General features: G+C 39.6%; 1 protein-coding gene across 7 annotated transcripts in view; it reads left to right on the top strand.

Moving 5' to 3' along the window:
* The window catches only part of RERE (arginine-glutamic acid dipeptide repeats), a 417,780-nt gene that overhangs the window by 239,905 nt on the left and 157,397 nt on the right, over positions 1–20,478 (top strand). For all 7 annotated transcript variants that reach the window (XM_082390311.1, XM_082390309.1, XM_082390315.1 and 4 more), the window contains 2 exons: positions 8,674–8,779; positions 10,256–10,352. In XM_082390311.1, coding sequence (XP_082246437.1) covers positions 8,674–8,779; positions 10,256–10,352 — 203 coding nt within the window. The remainder of the gene's footprint in view (positions 1–8,673; positions 8,780–10,255; positions 10,353–20,478) is intronic.

Genomic DNA, 20,478 nt, shown 5'->3' on the forward strand with positions numbered 1-20,478 from the left:
CAGCTATTTTCTCTTCTGTTATGGGGGAAATCTTTTGGGCCAAATAGAAAATTTGTGGTTATAGATTTATCTGGTGTAATCATGATTTCTGGAAAGAATACTGGCTTTTAGGAAGGGGTTTATTTTGGGTTTGGGCTGCAGATTTTTGGGATCCAAGTATAGGGACTTAATCTGTCTGTGAAATTCCATCTTTCTAGCTTACCCTTCAACCTGAATTTTGGGACCCTTTAAATCCTGAATCTGACATTTAGTATTTTTGTCAGGTGTACATCAACACGATTCATGTGGGAAATTATAGGAATGTTTTTTAGTTTGTTATATATGTCCCCATATACTAAGTCCCCCTTTAAATGTGGCTTATCTATGTGTGTGTGACATAAACTTGTTATTCAGTTTAAGAAGACAAGGACAGCAGAGGTTACCTAGTGACCCTGTCTCCTATCTTATGAGGCCAAGAAGTACGAATTTTCCCAGGGCTACCCCTGTACTCAGTTTTGGCCTTGTCACTGCAAATGCAGGAATCCATTGTCTGAAAATTTCATTGTTCATCCATAATGTGTAATCCCCAATAGAAATTGCCTTAATGAGTTTTGACTCCCTAGTTAGCAGTTGAGAGAGAATTTTGTTTTCATGCACCTTTTTGGTCCCACCATTAATAAACAAGACATCATTAAGAAACAGTGATTTTTGAAAATTATTTCTGATCATTGGAGCCTGTGTGTCAGCACATTTTTAGTAACATCATCTTTCTGGGGATTTGGATATAACCAGTTATTTGTACATCTTGGTTGTAAACATTGTAAAAAGTCATCTGCCCTCCCAGAGTTCCACCTTCTTGCTTCACCATCTGATTCCAGATGATTTAAATCCTCTTGCACAGACCCAGATGCTGATGCAATCTCTTGAAAACAGTCTTTTGGATTGAGTGCCACCGGTTTGGAAAATGAGCTTGTAACAACCTTGATTCTAGGGCCTAACGGCAGTAAGCACCTTAATCAAATGGATATGGTTTGTTTGTTTCTTTTATCTATTTTTATCTATTTTATTCATTATGTTAGTTCTGAGTAGACCCCTGTGTAGTTCCAGGTTATGTCCATTTGCAAATGCCAATCAGTACATGATAAGTAGCCACTTGTATCAGTCAGCGTTCTCCAGAGAAACAGACCCAATAGGAGAGATAGATATATGTATATATACTATAGGAATTGTCTCATGAGGTTTTGGAGGTCGGAAGTCCCTTAGTATATGTATAACTTGCTGTCTGCAAGCTGGAGAATCAGGAAGCAAGTGATATAATTAAATTCAAGTCGAAGGCCTGAGAACCAGGGGGGCTGCTGGTGTTAAGTCCCAGAGTCTGAAGGCCCAAGAAGAGGAGCTCTGATGGCTGATGGCAGGGAAAAATGGATGTCGAGCTCGAGAAGAGAGAAGGAATTTGCTCTTCCTTCTTCATTTTGTTCCTTTTGGGCCCCCAAGAGATTGGGTCATGCTCGCCCACACTGGGGAGGGCAGATCTCTTTACTCAGTCTACTGAGTCAAAGTTTGACCTCTTCCAGAAACACCCACATGGGCACACCCAGAAATAACGTTTTACCAGCTAGCTGTCTGGGCATCCCTTAGCACAGTCAAGTTGACACATAAAGTTAACCATCACACCACTAAACAAGTTTCTGCGCTGGAAACTCAAGTGTTGTGGCTCCCATAAGGGAGATGTGCTACAGTCATAGTTCTTTCACAGATCAGTTCAGTCACCATTGGGCAGTGGACAAATCTGAGAAAGTTGGAAGAAAAGGGCATTTTAGGACAAAGCAAGTGTGGATACTTTGTTTAGTCGATGCCAGTAAGAAATATACTTGCCCTTACTATACCCTCTCAAATAAAAGGAAACAAAATATTTAGTTAATGTCTCAGTATATTAGGGAGATTTGTACATGATAGTGTGATTATTTGTAGGAGATACTCAAAGCCCTTTCTTCTTTGAGAACAAGACTCTGCAGTCAGTGTTGCAGGCTTTCGCCTAACCTCCTGGTACCCGTGTGAGAGCAGAACTCTGAGATGGGTGGACCTTGATGGCCTGAGCCCTGATGGCACTTATGTATTCCTATAACTCTTTGATGGCCTTTTGAGCTGTAATGGCTCTAAAGCTATTTAGATATGAATATATAGATATAGAAAATGTTACATGGTTAGTGTCTTACGTTAGGAGTAGAGTAGTGGTTTGAAATAATATTACAAGATATTTCCTACCTGATTTCATCTTAGTCCTGATGTTCATCCACATAGTTGAGTACTGATGATCTTCTGACGGGTACAGAAAGCTTATCTTTATTTTTATTTTTTTAATTAATTTATCTATCTATCTATCTGTCTATCTATCTATCTATGTATTTATGGCTGCGTTGGGTCTTCATTGCTGCACGCGGGCTTTCTTTAGTTGCGGCGAGCAGGGGCTACTCTTCGTTGCAGTGCGCGAGCTTCTTACTGCAGTGGCTTCTCTTGTTGTGGAGCACGGGCTCTAGGCACGCGAGCTTCAGTAGTTGTGGCTCGCGGGCTCTAGAGCGCAGGCTCAGTAGTTGTGGTATACGGGCTTAGTTGCTCCGCGGCATGTGGGATCTTCCCGGACCAGGGCTTGAGCCCGTGTCCCCTGCATTGGCAGGCAGATTCTTAACCACCACGCCACCAGGGAAGTGCCGAAAGCTTATCTTGAGATTGATTCCCCTGTGCATATGCCTGGAGTTATACTTGGCCTTTGAAGACTAGTAATCTTAGACCCCACTGTCTGTCCCTAGTCCCCTCCCCCAGAGTCAGGAATGGTTGAAGCCACTAAGACTGTGTCCCCAAGGTCTTTTTGAGGGTGATCTTCCCAACAGGCATCAGTCACCCTGTGGGTGGAGGTAGACTCAGCAGGGTTGAAATACCACTTCAGAACAGCTGTGCAGCACACTGGAAGGGTAACTCTTAACCTTATTTTCACCATTTTGTTTCTCCAAAGGGAATCTTCTTAAGTCATACCGTATACAAATGTTAGCTACTTCTATTTCCCAAATTTTTGGAAAAACCTGACTGGCCATTTTGGCTTTATAAAACAAGAATTTTGGTCTGATTTCACCTGACTCTGAATCTAGATCTTCCATTATTTGAAATTTGCACTCCCAAGAACTAAGCAGTTAAGAATTTGAAGGAAGTTCTGTGTTATCTCTAGCAGATTATTTTGACTTTGCAAAATTGTTCATGTGATGATATCCACCTTCATATCCTAGTTGGGTTGTCTTTGGCCCTGATCCTTCTGTCACATTTGATAACAGTGGGGGGACTAGAATGACCTGTTTGGAGGGCTTTGGGAGCCCTGATAATCTGGCAAGGCCTGGTAGGTGATTGATGGAGCAAAGAAGGTCCTTCTTCTGTAATGCAGGTTGAGTATACAATTATTGTTGTTCCCATTCTGGTTGGGAATAAAGACTATTGAAAAGGTAATCTCTGCTCTTGTCTACTTGGTCATTAGTGAACTCCCATCCTCACCCCCCACACCCCTGCACTTCTTTTATTTTTTTATATTGTGTAAAAATGTTTCCCCAGAGGAAGATAATTAAGACTGGTCCTAGGAAGGACACAGATTGGCTATTTAAAATCAATGAAAGTACCATATTAATAATCATGAAAGATCTCTGGGAAGGGAAATTTACTTCTCGGCCTTGGATCTTGTATATTTGTACCTGGGGTGGTTGAGGTGTGCGCTCCTGACGGAGTGAACCGCTGTCCCTCAGCAGCAGCCTCCTGTGTTCCTTTCTGGTCTCTGTTGCCTCCCTTTCCCTCTAGTCTGCCTTTCTCAGTTATCTTATTCTCAATGTTTAATTTCAGTTTTGACCTTTTAATTCATTAATTCTCAACCTGTTGCCTGACATGCAAATATCTGCAAATCCTCCCTGTTCTGCTGCTGAACACCTACCATTAAGCTGTCTTTTCTAAACCCAGTTGGTGATGGGATTTGTCCTCTGTTAAACTCTTTATTACCCTAAATTTACATTCATCCCTTATTTCAAGAAATCTGGGCCAGGGATGTGGACAAATCCATAATTCAACCCAGAATCGGCTCCTCTCCTTTTTTGCACAGGGCCTGTGAAACCTTACTGTAAGCAGATTGGTTTGGTGGTTTTCTCTTAATGCTGGTGCATCCTACCACCTGGAAGCAGTCAAATCAATCTCTCTCTCCTTAAAGAAAAAATGGTGGGAAATATTTACTTCCCAGTGGGCTCTTCTCTGTGTTCGGAAATATACCCCAGGATGCCTTCACATGGGAAACTTTTCACCACTTCCTTCTTCATTCAGCATTGTGTTTAAAATGTGTCATTTATAACCACTTTGACCTTTATGCAGTTGTCCAATTATATCACTAGTCAATAATGAGGCATATTTGTTAGAAATACTTGATATGCTTCTTGAATTGTTGCGAAAGTGAAGAAATTTCCCTCTAATTTGCTACTGGATTTACTTCTGTATTGCTATTATGAGCATAATTTTGGATCTGAGAAAAGCAAAATTTATAACCAGCCTCTTGATATAGCCTAACTCCTCTCTTCATCTGTAAAACAGTGATAGCGCTATCCAGCATTTATTGAGAGCCAGTCCACTCTACTTATATTCATTTATTTAATCCTCACGGCCTAATGAGGTATATAGAATATTATTTTTCCTCATTTTATATGTGAGAAAATTGAGGCTTGGAGAGGTAATTGGCCCCAAACCCAGGTGGTTTGGGTTGAATCAGATGATCTCTAAGTTCACGTCTGCCTTTAATTTTCTGTGATTTTGAGCAGAATTCTTAGCCTAGTGACAAGTGTGACGAAGATGAAGATTTCCCATGATGGACGGCTGAGGGAGCGAGTACCGGAGAGGGGGTGCTCTCTGCTCCCGTTTGCTGTTCCTCAGCGCGCAGTAGGCGGCTTCCGTGGAAGATGACGTTTTAATTCCTGAAACTCCTTAGGACGGTAACGTGAGCTGATGCCGTTGTGTGATACAGAGAAAACACGAGGGTGCTCTCCCAGTCCTATTTTATCTACTCGGTTAAGTCTGGGGAAGAAATCTAAACATAAGCATGTAAGATGGAACCAGACCATAGAAATCATCTTGTTCTGTCCCTCACTTGTCAGATGGCTGGGTGACTTCACTAAGGTCACCCGCAGCTAACTAGTGATTGCGGACAGTACCAAAATCCTAGATTACCTGATTTTAGGCTAGTGCCTCTGAAACAACACGGTGCCTCCCTTTATAGACATTTAATCTTTAACTAAATTCCTGGCCTATTTGGGAAGATTGTGTCCATTAGCGCTACTTACATTCGTTCAGAACTTTTGTTTACATTGAGCCTGCCTACCTTTGCCATGTGTGGAATTCAGAATCTGGAGGCTTTTTTTTTTTTAAACACAATGCCGCCACTCCCTGGTTGTTGGGTAGTATTGCATTAGGAAATCCAGTAGGCTTTCAACTCCCTTTGTAAAGGCTAATAATAGGAATAGTAAATCTAGGTACAAACAAACTAGAGTGGTAATTTTGTGTGGGTGGAATCATTAAGTGTGCCTGGGTCAGAAGATAACTTAGGTATTATACCTCAAAACGTCACCTGAATCACTGGCTTGGTTCTGAAAAATAGACATTGTGTGATTATAGTACCTTTAAAGGTTATTTCTGTTGCCCTTCACATTTTCATACATCTTATGCTTTTTCTGCGTCTATTGAGATGATCACGTGGTCTTCGTCGTTTCTTTTGTTAATGTGGTGTATCACATTTATTGATTTGTGTATGTTGAGCCATCCTTGTGAACTTGGGATGAATCCAGCTCGGTCCTGGTGTATGATCTTTTTTATGTGTTGTTGGATTTGGTTGGCTAATATTTCGTTGAGAATTTCTGCATCTATATGAATCAAAGATATTGGCCTGTAATTTTCTTTTTTCCATAGTATCTTTGTCTGGTCATTTGGTGTTCATACATCTTAGATGTGTTACAGAAGTACATGAAAGTATAAATTTTAGAACACTGTTGCTAGGACTGCTAGTAGATCTGAATTCCTTTGTGCTGTATTAAGTAATCCATTACTGTGAGTGTTGAAGCATCCATTAGTAGCTCAGTGACGAGACATCACTATCATCTCCTGAAAGCAACCATATTCTGGAGAAGATATCACTTCTACAATTCTCAGCAAAGTTCTTGAAGTTTTCTGTGAAGCACTGGTTAGAGTCACCTACTAACAGAGAGAAAGCAGTAGTCTTTTGAGTTCCTGCTCAGTTACAGATGCTTTTCCATCTTTTCAGTTTTTTCATGAGTCCTTTTAGGTAGGTTTCGATAATCCTGTTTTACGGAAAAGGGTAGACTCAGAGACTCTTAATAATGTGCTCAGAGTCATGTAACAGGGAGGTGATGGAGTTGGGATTTGAACCATGACCAACTTTGCTGTACTTACCAGCCCAGCCCAGCCCAGCCCAGTAGTGCTTGAATTAGAGTTTAGTCTTACCATTCTGGTTTAGCTTTCCTTAAAAAGGAAACTCTTAGACCATTGGTTTTCAACTGGGAGTGTTTTGTACCCGAAGGGGACATTTGGCAGTATTTGAAGACGCTTTTGGCTGTCACAGTGAGGGAGGAGCGTTGCTGGCAGTTAGTGGTTGAAGGCCAGGGACGCTGCTGCGCATCTGGCAGTGCGCTGGGTGGGCCCGCAACAGACTTATCTGGACCACGTGTCAGTAGTGTTTAGGTTGAGCAGCCCTGTATTGGACAGTGTATTTACTTAGCCAGGTTTATCCCTGAGTACTGCCCCTCCCCTGGTGTGTCTCCTCCTTTCCCTGCTGAGTGCTCTCACCCGGGTCTTGCTCTTTAACCATCCTGCCTCAGGAAGATGCTGTAGCCCTCTAGCTGCTCTCCCACGGCCTGGGGTTTTGCACCTCAGTGCCTGTGGCTTTGGTCGGCAGTGCAGATAGAAGACCCCATTTGTCCCAGGGAGCTAAAAGCCACTAAAGGCCAAACTCCAGCTAGGATTCAGGTTCCCCTCACCATCATGCAGAATGTTTTCCTGTGCTGCACGCAGATGGACCACATGCATGTGTCTTATATATGTCTTGTACTTTATCTCTGTGTATTTCTCAGGTCTCCTCCTTTGCCTAGAAAAAATTTCATTGAAATATTTCCCATTTTTTCCCAGGTCAGATGTTCCTTCCTCCATAATCCCTTGCCAGAAGTAATTGCTCTGTCTGTAAACTCCTATACTATATATAAAGTGTATTCTTTTTATGCAGCGTACTGATTTGTCCTCTTTTTCCCACCCTCAGTATAAACAGTGTAGAATATAAAAGTGCAAAATTGATAAAAACTAAAAAGTACCCATTTTGTAGGATTATTCTTTGTCTGCAATCTCTTTTATTCAAACCAGTAATGATGCCCTATATTTGACACAGCTAATTGCAAAAGTAAGAATCTTAGTGTGTATGGTATTTACTTTGGAATAGCACTTCTTCACATTTGAATTCAGTCAAGACTTTTGGCAATTGCTTTCTTTCTGGTTCTTTGAATGGCTTACGTATTTTAGCAAAAATATTTTTGAGCCTTCCTGGTCTTTTAGTGAAGGCTTTGTGCAACCTCTCATGTAAGCATCAAGCTTCTTACTTCATTAGAGAAGGCTCCTTTGACATACTTTAGGATTTGGCCATCTCCCTTATAAACATGAGGCGTTTCTCGAATTTTAGCTCTCATGCATTTCTGACCCACTGACTTGTGATGAGAAGGTAGACGCTGCTAAGAGGAGTGGTATTGGACTCACCTTGGGGAAGTCCCTTATGGCCCTCAGCTGGGTCGGAAAGTATTTTCTGAGGCCCCGGGAAGCCTTAGTGCACTGCCACATTGAGATGCTTCATGACCAGGTACACAGAGATGGTCCCCTCAAGCCCTAGCCCCATAGCCTTCAAATGGAAAGGCAGTATTTGATCCTTTATTCTTCGAATGAACTAGGAACAAAGTTAACTTTTAGGGATAAGATGGTTGAGTGTCTCACAAACATTTATGGGACCCTGATCATCATAGAACTCTTTATTATTCATAAATATTCATGTCCAAGGTGTTCTCTTCTTGGGAAATTCAGAGATAAATGAGACAGGGTCCCTGCTCCATGGACTCATAGTACCTTCCTCACCACCCATAGTTTGCTTTTAACACCCATAGTGTTAGTTTGCCATAGAGCATAAGTGGCAGTAAAGTAGCAGGAAAAACTCATTGCCCTTAATGGCCTTGACAGTGTGCTGAAACAGTTTCTAAATATTTACCAAAACAATTAAAGCTTCAGATAGAAGAAGGATGTATTCATGTAGTGTACTGAGTAGTTAATGCTGAATAAAAAAATATAATATTGAATTAGTTAATCAAACTGGGGAGATTTATAGATTCAAGTTTGGTTTCCTTTGTTTCCTGAAATAAGCAACTTTGAGGGATAGAGTCAGAGAGGTGTTGTGGCTGGGATTTTTCAAAAAATGAAAATTGACCTCATAATTGACTAATGTATTTTTGTGGTCCTGGTAGTAATTGTGTGTCTCCTTCTCTGCCTGTCCACCTGTTTCCAGGGGCTTTTGATCATGGGTATGGTATGCACCTGTGGGCACCCGAAATCCTGTTCCTAATGCTGTTAGATTTTCCTTTTCAGAGTAAGAGGGACCACCTACTCATGAACGTCAAATGGTACTACCGTCAATCTGAAGTTCCAGATTCTGTGTATCAGCATTTGGTTCAGGATCGACATAATGAAAATGGTAAATATGTCCTTCTGGTTTGATTCTTACACTTTCTTAGCTTTGGGCAAAGTTCTTTGTAAAAACATTCATTAAATGGAGATAACCACTATGAAAATTTTTCACTGAAAAAGCTTTTTATCAATAAAGACATTACTGGAATGTTTTTTTGTTTTTTGGTTTTTTTTGCTGAGTTCTTTCACTATTTCTGCCTTAAAAGAGAAACAACCTGATCATGTGCTACTAGCATCTTTCCCTTGAACTTGGAGTAGTGATAGATCTTCTTTGGAAATAAAAGTAGCTTCATCTTTTTATTCCTTTTTCTCACCTAATGCTGAACTAATGACACTGAAAACCCTATAGAATTGTATTTTGTTTCTTTTTAATAATCTATATTGGTGAACTTCAGGGTTGTGAACTTCAGTTTTCAAAGCAAAGCTTTCCTGAATATTTTGAAATTTAGCTTGAGTATTGACTTTTTAGAACAATAGGAAGGTAGTTCAGAGCATCTTTTATTTTTTTCTTCCTCTGGCATGTAGTTTCTACCCAATAACTTTATTGACATGTGAGATATGTACATAAAGTGTATATTATGTTTGTTCAGATGTCTAATAGCTTCTTTTTATTGATTTTTTTTTTTTTTGAGGTGCTAGGCCTCATTCTAGCTGATTCACATTTGTTACCCATTAATTATATGAGTTCGGGGTTGTCACTCCCCACTTCCAGGTCAGGAAATTGAGGCTTAGAGATGCTAAAGGAGTTGCCAAGGCTATTCGTCTTCTGAGTGGAGACCCCGGGGCAGGGATCCAGCTCTCTCTGGCCCGGATGACTGTGCTTGTCTCACTGCTTTTGGTGACAGGTTTTGAGTCAACAAACCAGTAGTCAAAAACAGTTTTCTTTCTTTCTTTTTTTTTTTTTTTTGTTTTAATGAATAAAATTCACATTAGAAGTCAGGCCTATGAATGCAGTAATGTGAAGACAGTTTGGAAGAATAATGTTCTTTTATATTTTACCAGTTTTTTTCTTTTTTGAAACTATTAAATTTCTGTTATAACAGTTCAATGATGGTTCTTTATTAAAAATAATAACTTGGTTATTCTTTTCAACTTGAAACAGTGTGATTTCACTCCATCCTGGAATATGTAGCAATAAAATACCAGATGCACAGCATCACTGAAAATTTTAGTAGTTTACAAGTTGCTAAAATGTGGTAGTTGTTTTCTTTTTCCTTCTTTTTTTATTTTCTGCTTAATGCATTTCAGCAAACTGTGGAGACTTAATAAAGGGCAAAAACACATCCCACAGGACACTTGCTCCTGTTATTCCTGCTGTATGTTATTCCTCCTCTCTGTTTTGCTGACAGGCTTGGTTATTTGTTGTGCTTTTTATAGTGGGAAGTGAACCTGAAAGAAAAATTTTGTGAAATTTTCCTAATTCTTTTTGGAAATTCAATTATAATATCCTCCTAATTAACTTTTTTTTTTTTTTTTGTGACAGACTCTGGAAGAGAACTTGTCATAACAGACCCAGTTATCAAGAACCGAGAGCTCTTCATTTCTGATTACGTTGACACTTACCATGCCGCTGCCCTTAGGTAAGCGCCAGAGATGTGTGGTCCTTCTGTGAAGGAGAAGTCATAGGCCACTGTAGGTAGAGAGTCTAAGCTGCCTAGATCTCGTCTGATAATTGTAATATCAATCACACTACCCCTGTGGTCTCAGCAAGGTGACACTCCGGTGTTAGCTTTGTGGATTGTTGAGGTCTCAGAGGTTGCCTCTGTCTTCACTAATCTGCGTGAGAGGGAAAAACCACTTTTTTCTTTTTCTTTCTTTTTTCTTTTTTTGTTTTACACCCTCTCTAGAGTTTTGTATTTTATTTCCTTGAAAATTTGTTGCTAAAGTATTTAGGGTGGGGTGTTATACAGATTATTTCCTGAAGATTCAGTCACTGCCAAGATAGATTTAAAAAAATGGATGAAACAAATATGGCAGCATGTAATTGTAAGAGAATCTAGGCAGAGTTCATAGGAATTTTCATTGCCTTGTATACTTTTAAACTTCTGTGTGTATGAAGAGTTTACTACTAAAAAGCTTGGGAGTAGGGAAAACATGTAGAAGATTTTATTCTGAGGTAACATTGCCGCTAGCCTTAATGTCTTAGGTAATGATGCCAAAAAGTGACCGTGAGCCTCTGCTTCACACCCTCTGGTAGTTTCTGTCCCTTTCAAGAAAAAGATACCTATTTACTCTGGTATATTTTGTTTATGAGGGAAAGACTTGGGGCTTCTTAGGTGGTAAAGGAAGTAAGGACAAGTGATTTTATTATACCTTTTTCCCCACTGGAAATAACAAAATGGTGAAAGAACCACTTTCTCTGTTAAATAACATGGTTTAAAAAAAAGTCATAGGGGGACTTCCCTGGTGGCGCAGTGGTTAAGAACCCGCCTGCCAATGCAGGGGACACTGGTTCGATCCCTGGTCCCGGAAGATCCCACATGCCGTGCAGCAACTAAGCCCGTGCACGCACCACAACTACTGAGCCTGCTCTCTAGAACCCGGGAGCCATAACTACTGAGCCCGTGTGCCACAACTACTGAAGCCCTCATGCCTTAGAGCCCTGCTCCGCAACAAGAGAAGCCACCACAATGAGAAGCCCGTGCACTGCAAGGAAGAGTAGCCCCCGCTCGCCGCAACTAGAGAAAGCCTGTGTGCAGCAACGTAGACCCAGCGCAGCGGGGAAAGAAAAAAAAAAAAGTCATAGGGATTTGCTGGCTTTTGGCTTAACTACAATGAGATACAATAATTTCTCTATTGTATTGCTCAGATGGTATTCAGTAAAACCATCTGGAGGCTCTTGTGCAAAGCTACATAGCTAAAGCCAGTTATTTGACGGCAAATTATTAGCAACTTTTAATATAGGGCAGGTTTTGGCAAACTTTTTGGGTCAGATAATTGTTCATGGTCTCTGTTGCAACTATTCAGCTCAGCCATTGTAGTACAAAAGCCACAAGCAACATGTAAATAAATGAGGTGGCAGTGTGCCAATAGAACTTTACTTGAGGACACTGAAATTTGAATTTCATTTAATTTCCACACGTCAGGAGATATGACTCTTCTTTTGATTTATTTTTTAGCCATTTAAAAATGGAAAAACCATTCTTAGTTCTCAGGCTGTACAAGAGCAGGTGGTGGGCCAGATTTGGCTTGCAGACTGTAGTCTGCCAAGCCCCGCTGTAAGGGAAGGCGTGTATGTGGTTAGATTTGGCTTCTTACAGGACTTTAGATACATTTAGAGAATTCCTGTAGTGTTTTATAAACTTCTTCCAAAATTCCCACAAGCTTTTCATGTCTTCTTGGTGGTGGCTTTCCAATCTTAAACTTGCATGCTCAACAAAGCAAGTTAATGGAAGATTGGATAGATTGATGGAACCATTAAATTGTTAGCTAAGACAATTGACTTGATCCTGGGATTATTTCTTATCCGCTTTGCATGCTCCCCCGCCCCCCATCTTATTTCATTGATTGAGGTGAATGATTTTTAAGCAATTCAGAGTTGAAGTTAAGTAAATACGTGAGATATGTAACTCTGGTCATTCAACAGATTTTGATATATTTGCTTAAAGTGAATGTATTTGAATACTGATCAGAGACTGTTTAGGTTTGTAGAGTCATTTTATACTATTTTAGCATTTTTAGAACGGGTTGTCCCAGATAATTCTAGCTGGACCTGGATGAATTTACTTTCGCTAGGTTTACAGTCAGGTGTCTTCTGTAATTGGACAGGTCAGTGTCTCTTCACTGACCACCAAAGAGCTGGAGTGCTAAAACGGTGATTCCTTATCTTCTTTTTGCTGTGTATGTGACCAGAACCCTTATTGATTAGTCTTTTTCTCCTGTGGTATTTTCTTTAAAGTGGTCATACAGTGATTTTATAAAGCTGTCATCTTAAATTTGACTGTGTCAGCTTCAAATAGAGCATCTCTTGTGTGACTTGACAGTTGGGTTTTTTTCAAAGACACCAGATGAATGTGACCACATGGTTACTGGTGATCTGGCCTAGTAGCTGCTCAGTAATCCTTATGGGTGTGTTGACATTTGCTTGCATCTGGGGCTCATCTGGGGGGTTCTTGCTGTTGCTTAGTAATCTCGCCTGGTCTCAGAGTGCTCACTGTAAGGTCATCTCTGATGAAAGCAGAGTTGAATAGCAGTGCCCCCAGGAATCTCTATTTATTCATTTCCTCTTCACTAAAGCTAGATTACTTTAATTTTAAAGTATGAGGGTGGGGGTTAGGCTTTCATTTTTCTTCCCACTTTTTCCTTCACCATTTATCCAAGAAAGGATTTTTTTCTTTCTCCACAGATACAAAGTCGTACTGCCAAAAATAAATTTAGTTGTGAAAGAGGACAAATAAAATAGTCCGTAGGCACATGAAAGAGGATCAAATGAATGTACTGAAAAAAACATGGAGGACAAAAAAGAAAGGAAAAGACAGATAGTGTTAGTGCTTGGCACCATTCTTCTCAAAGATCAAAGTGCTCAGTGGTGTGGATTCTTTCGGCTCACAGCACTCGAGGGGCTCTTGCCATTCCATTCACTCAGGAGGAAACCGATGTATAACTTTCTCTTTCAAGCTGGTGCTAGGGTTGGGCTATAAAGGAAGAGAGAGCTTTGTCCTTTAGCCATCATGAATCAGAAGGAAAACAGAACTCCTCGGCAGCCTCTCTGTGTAAATTGAGGTTGTAGCATTTCCCTACCCAAACCAAATTTATTCCTTGAAGAGATGGTGGAATCTTCACGGTTGTACATATCTGTGTTCAGGGTCCAGCATTACTTACTGCTGTGCTGCTGTTTTTGAATTCTTGCTTTGGCTGTCCCTCATTCCTGCCTTTCAAGCTAAGCTTCTACAACTGTTTATTTTCTTTTCTTCGTTACGTTTATCAGTAACCATATAGTAATACTGTGTTAGTATCTTGAGTGGAGTATTTTTGAGTTCTCCTTGTTCCCAGGTTAAGTATTTTTGGCTGACACTGGTATAAAAGAAAAAGCTCCAGATTGAAATTGGAAGACTTCAGTTTGAATCCTGGCTTTACCACATAGTTTTGTGACCAAGGTCAAGTTTGTTAACCTTTGTGCCACCTTTTTAACAAATTTATTTAAAGTCACATGATTAAGTGACAGAACCCAGAACTGGTTTTATGTCCCGTAAGGTACAGAGCATGAAAAAGCCTCTTGCAGAGGGAGTATCTCACACTCAGTAGTGTGAGTAGTGCTCATGAATCTGAATTGGTTTCTTAAAAGCATAAAAGGAAGAAAAGGAAAAGTGAAATTAAATGTAATTCTGTATTAAGTTATTGGTGGTACAGTCACTTGGCATCCATTTATTTTATTTCTCTGTGGCCTCTAGGATGGATTGCTTGGATACTCAGAGGGCTTTAGGCCTGGGGAGAAGTGTTCAGCTCAGGGAGCCATTTGTAGACGCTCTGAGAATGAGCAACGGAGTGTGTAGCTTGCAATTTGTTTGCTGTGATAGTATTCTTACCCTAAGGATAACACCTTATTGATGATCAAAGGATCAAGAGCGATTGCTTTGTGATTGGACTCTGAACATGTGACCTGGACAACATTTTCAGGTTTACTGTGCAGTTGTAACAGTGAATTCTCAAGTATTGACTGTGGAGGGCAGACAGGAGATCCTAACTCTTTCATCGGCTTGAGGGCTATTTTCCAGCCTTCTGATTATCTGCTTCCTATTGGAAAAAAAAAATATCCAAGGTAGGTCAGGTTACAAGGTATCATTTTACCTAGGAATTCATATTAATAGGAGTATGTTCTAGAGTGAATTTTCTGGAAGCCCAGGGCCAAGAAATCCTAAACTAGGTCTTCAGGGCTTCTAATTGCCCTTTTTCCATCCCAAATCAATTTATCTCCTTCCTTTGTTACGGGCAGCTAACGTCACATATGTGTAGTGATTGAAACAGATTAATTACGTCTTGGTACAATTCCCCAACCATTCCTTAGAACTTACAAAGTTCCTTTAGTTTCTGCAAGTTCCCTAAGGGGTTTCCTGAAGTCTCAGAGCTCTTAGTTTTGCAGCTTAAGATTCATTTCCTGGCTTTAGTCTGCAGTTCTTTTTATATGTGAAATAACTATGACCTACGGCTTTTTTATTGTTTTGTCTATACATGCTTAGTACTTCATTAGACACCATAACTTGTCAGTCCCTTATTTCTTTATTCATTCATCATTTAACACATTATTGAGCTGCTCGTCATAGGGGAAGGGCCGTGTAGGTGCTGGGAACACCTAACTGAGTAACACGCTCTCTCTGCCCTTGAATACGTCATAGTCTTTTAAAAATTCTTTTGTTCGGAGCTACTTTTGGACACATAGAAAAGTTGTTAAGTACTGAGCTTCCATGTATCCGTCTCCCAGTCTTCATTTGTGTGAGCATCTTATGTAACTTCGGTACAGTTGTCAGGAACAAGAAATAATAGCATTAGAACAATACCATTGAACTAAAGACCCTATTTGAATTTCACGGATGCCTTACTTTGTTACAGCTGCTGGAAGCAAAAGACCATAGCCTGGGTGGCTTATAAACAACAGAAATTTCTTTCTCAGAGTCTGGAGGCCAGAAGTCCGAGATCAGGGTGCCAGAGTTCTGGTGAGGGCCCCCTTCTGGTGTGCAGACTGCTGGCTTCTCCCTGTGTCCTCACGTGGCCCAGAGCAGAACCACGAGATTCATTGTACCCCTCCCCTTTTCTTTACTGGTAACTTCTTTCTTCAACAGTGAAAAACTCAGTTCTTATTGTTTAAAATATATTTTCATTTGCCTATTTTTATCCAATTCTACGGTACACATAACTTAGTTTCAGAATTCGTAACCCATGTGCCTGTGAGAAGTACGTTTACTGACTACATTTTTGTCTTTAGTCTTATGTATAGTATACAGGCAAGAGCCTGTTTTCGAAAGTTGCTCAGGTCAGTTCTGTTTTTCGTAGCTTCTTAGGTGTGGTTGTGTTATTCATTTGTAATATAGCTGGGTTCGTTTGTTAGACTTTGCATTCTATTTTTGGTTCCTCTTGGTTGATTTGGACTGTCTGTTTATTTTCTGGGTAAGGGAGGGTTTGTGAACTATTGCTGTGGCTCTCAGGGTCAGAGCTATAAGAAGAGAACAGTCTTCAGCCCCCCTACCTGCTATAGATGACTGATCCTTTTACTTCTTAATTTATCCTTCTTGCATTTCCTTTTCACAAATGAGCAAATACATGTCTATTTTCTTATAACTTCTTCTTTCTTATGTGAGGGGTAGCATACTATAGATAGTCTTTTGTGCTTTGCTTTTTTCACTTAGCAGTATGTTCTGGAAATTGCTCCATGTCAACTCATAGAGCTCATTCTCCTTCACAGCTGTATAGTACTCTGTTTTGTGGATGTACTGTGGTTTATTCACCTGCTGTCTTGTGTATATGCATGTAGGTTGTTTCCAAGATGTTTCAATTGTAAATGATGCTGAAATCAATATCCTTGTGCATATGTATTTCCTTATTGTTGGATGTGTATCTTCAGGGTGGATTTATAGGAAAGGGGTTGCTGAATTGAAAAGTTTATGTGATTTCTCTTCTGAACACATATACCAATTTGCATTTCCTCCAACAATGTCTGAGACTTTCTGTTTCCCCAGCAGAATGTGTTATTTTTTTTTTTAATTTTGTCCATCTGATTGGTAGATGAGAAATAGTATCTCAGTGTTGTTTTACTTTATTTTGCTAACAGTGAGTGAGTTTGAGCATATTTTTGTCTATATTTTTGTGAATTGTCTGTTCATGTCTTTTCTGTTGGGTTGTTGTCTTTTTGTCTCTCACTTTTTAAAAGTTCTTAATATGCCTGTTGCAAGTATTCCCTCAGGACTTTTGAGTCATAGTTAGAAAGCCTTGCCCTATACCACTTTTTAAAGATAAATTCTACCCAGCTGCCCCAGTACCATTTACTGTCTTTACCTCAGTGGTTTGAGATGCCACCTTTGTCTTATATTATTTTCCATATGTATTCTGGACTTGATATTCTGTTTCCTATTGTCTATATATGTGCTAGCACTACACTCTTAATTACAGAGGCTTTATAGTATGTTTTAATGTCTGATAGGGCTAGCTCCCCCCCTTTCTAGTTATTTGATTTTTCCATATGAATATTAGTAGAACTTGTTTTATTCCATAAAATAGCTAGCTGGTGTTTGTATTAGGATTGCCTTGAATGTATAGATCAAGTTTGGAGAAATGCCATGTTGAGTTTTCCTATCCAAGAATAGGGGGTGTTTTCCCATTTGTTTGTATTTACTTTTGTGTCTTTGAGGAGTGTTTAAGAATTTTCCTCAAACATTTAAGAAAATTAAATTTAAAAAGTGGAGAGGCAGAGGGGCTTCAGTGGAAGTAATGTTGTATATTGTTATACTTAGAGCAATCGCTAGAAAACTGTGTGGAGTGATAACACTCAGAACACTATAAATAAATCAAGAAGAAATCCTAAAAAAATGTTCAGATAACCCACAGGAGGGCAAGAGAAACAGAAGAACTAGAAATAGGAAAGAAACTTAAAAAAGAAAAGATACTCTGCCTGTCATTAATCAAATGGCTTACAATAGACACGATGCTGACTCTGTCTCAAAATCTTTTTTCCCCTTATTTCCGGGTAAGAGTGACAGTAATAGCTGTAAACAAACATGCTACTGTAAGCAGTCTTTGTGAGCTTGTGTACCTCTTCACGAGTTTCTGTGAGGTTTGCATATGTCTGGGAATGTACGAAGACTCACTCAATTATGGATACAGTTTAAGGGAATGAATTTCTGGGCCACAGTTTCCATTTGTATTTCTCTGCTTGCCTGAGGAGGTTCTCTCCTCTTTTTCATCCCCTTCAGATGGCCTTCTCCCACCAGGCACAGGACTCTCTAGATGGTGCAGTGCCCAGGGCGTAACTGGGGGGCGTCACAACAAAGCACTACTTGAACAAGTCTTTTCCAGGAAGCCCTTGTTACTGCTGAATAAAAGGACCCTAAGACATGGTGCTTCCCTGTCTTTAGTCTTATTTCTAATAACAGTGAAGATACGGGGAATGCAGAACCTGAGGAAGCTGGGAAAGCAGCTGTTTCAGCAAGGTGGGCGTGATGGCAGTTTTCTCTTAACAGTCTCTCTGCCTCCATTTCACAAACACTGTCAAATAATATACTGTTTTGAGCAAGAGCATGGTGAAAAGAGAGCCCTGGAGAAAAAATATTGAGTGCTTAAAATGGTACACATGTACACACTTTTACTTTAAAATGTAAGCACTGCTCTTCAGCAAGAGGCGATATGAAAAATATTTCAAAATGCATAGCAGCCATTCAGAACCAACCACGGTCAGCTTTCCGGCCTCTGTCAACCCTGTCTTCCACTCTGCTTTGCTACTGCAGGCCCCTTACCCGGCAGGGACAGACACTTCCAAGAGCCACAGCTATATGCTAGTGACTGTTGTTTTATTTTCTCCCAATGCTTTTTTTTTTTTTTTTAAATATACAGAAAAATTCAGATTTTAAGTTTACATTTGCATAAATTTTGGCAAATTTGTTTGACACTAAACAAGGCATGGAATATTCTCATCATCCCAGAAAGTTCCCTTCAGCTCCTGTTCTCTCTAAACTTCCCACCCAGAAACAACCACTATTCTGATTTCTCCTACCATAAATTCCTTTTTGCTGTTCTAGAACTTCATATAAATGGAATCATACAGTATGTAGCTTTTTTGTGTCTGGCTTCTTTTACTCAACATTTAATTTTTGAGATTTTTCATGATGGGCTATTTATCAGTAGCTCTTTTCTATGTGTTGTGTAGTAATCTTGTAAATTATACAATACTTTGTTAACCCATTTCTTTGTTGATGGACATTTGGTTTGTATCTAGGCTACTACGAATAAAGCTGTTATGAACAACAACAAAAGCACAGTGAAGGAAATAATAATGATAAAAGCAGAAATTAATGAGGAAAAACATTAGATCTAATTAATCAAATGCTTTAAGAAATTCTAGTATTTTATTAAAAAAATACATTATGGCCAACTGAGATTTATTCCAGGCATGCAAGGTAGGTTTACTATTCAAGACTCTGTTAACATCTAATACCATGTTAATAAGTCTAAGGAAGAAACCTGTCTCCAAAGCGATGATTATGATGCGGTTATTCTAAAGCTATTTAATGGGAACACCTGGGAGGCATTTCCACTAAGATCAGGAACAAGGTGAGGGTGTCCTCTATTTCCACTACTTTCCACATTTTCATTGTATTAGAGGTGCGACTTAGAGGGTTTAGAAAGGGTAAAGAAAAAGTGAAACTATGTGTATTTGCAAATAAAGTTAGCATATCGGGAAGACCTCAGAGAATCAGTGATTAAGCTCTATCAAATGCTAAAAAATTTTGTTGAGTAGCAGGATATAAAATTAACATACAAAGATCAATACCCTTCATATAATCAAACGGGAAGCAAATAGATAAAATCCCGTTTATTACAGCTGCATAGTCCTTTTTCATATGATAGCCTTCTCTTCCTACTGCTTTGGATTTTCCCTAAACCAGTTGTGTTGCCCTTCCCTGGGAACATGTTGGCAGTGTTTCGGGTGGTCACAGTGATGTGGGTGGTGCTATATGCGGTGGAGGCCAGGGATGTGCTGAATACAGGATCGCTGTCTAAAACGCCAGCAGTGCTGAGACTGGGAAACTTTGTCTTAAACATAACTGATTTCCAGTGCTTGTGCTCAGAATTGTGGGTTAGAGGAGTTTCTATATGTTTAATTAGTTAATTATTCAAGTTTAAGGATAAACTTGAATTTGAGTAATAACCAAGAATAATAAAGGAAGAATCGCTTTCCTTTAGTAATGGACAATGATGAAATGGTTTATTTTGCATAGCACGGAACAGTATACAAAGCTTCATAGACTTCTCATTTGATCTTCTTAATATTTTTACGAGATAGGTATAATAGATGTACTTATCCCTGGTTACCTGATAAAGGGACTTCCCTGTTTCTTCTAGGCTTCAGGGATGAATCATTTCCAATAGATGGGTGATTAGTTGCAGAGCGAGTGCATTGTTCATCTAAAAAGTTGTCTTACCTGCCTATCCTTTTCCAGAAGCTCATTTTAGTTCCAGTTAAATACTAGAAGGATAGGTCCTGGGCCTGGAGAGTTGATACCTAGTCCATTTTTTCCTTTAATTGTATCTTGTTACCTACAAATCAGTGCTTCCAACAGAACTTGCCATGATGATGGAATGTTATATAAATCTGTGCCGTTTGATATGGTAGCCACTAGCTACCTATTTAAATATACATTAATTGAGATTAAATAAAATTTAAAATTCATTTCACTTATACCAGCCATATTTTAAGTGCTCAATAACCCTACATTATCTTCTAATCAGTAGTATCCAAAGGAACTTTAAGAAATCAATAGTATTTTTGTTAATTTTTAAAACGGAGATTGTCTCAGCTCATCTTATCTTCTGCCCAGTACTGAGGCTTTGGTCACAGATTACTTAAGCCCTGTGGGGAAGGAGGATTTTTAATTGCTTTTTAATTTGGTAGGAAGTGAATGAATGTCCATCCCCATGTTGCTATCCCTCAGTTTCTTTCACTAACACCTTGGCGACTAGCACATGTGTGTGTTGTTGATGTGCCAACTCATGGAGTCCTTC

The sequence above is a fragment of the Balaenoptera borealis genome (genome assembly GCF_965194805.1).
Source record: "Balaenoptera borealis genome assembly, chromosome: 1".
NCBI lineage: Eukaryota > Metazoa > Chordata > Mammalia > Artiodactyla > Balaenopteridae > Balaenoptera > Balaenoptera borealis.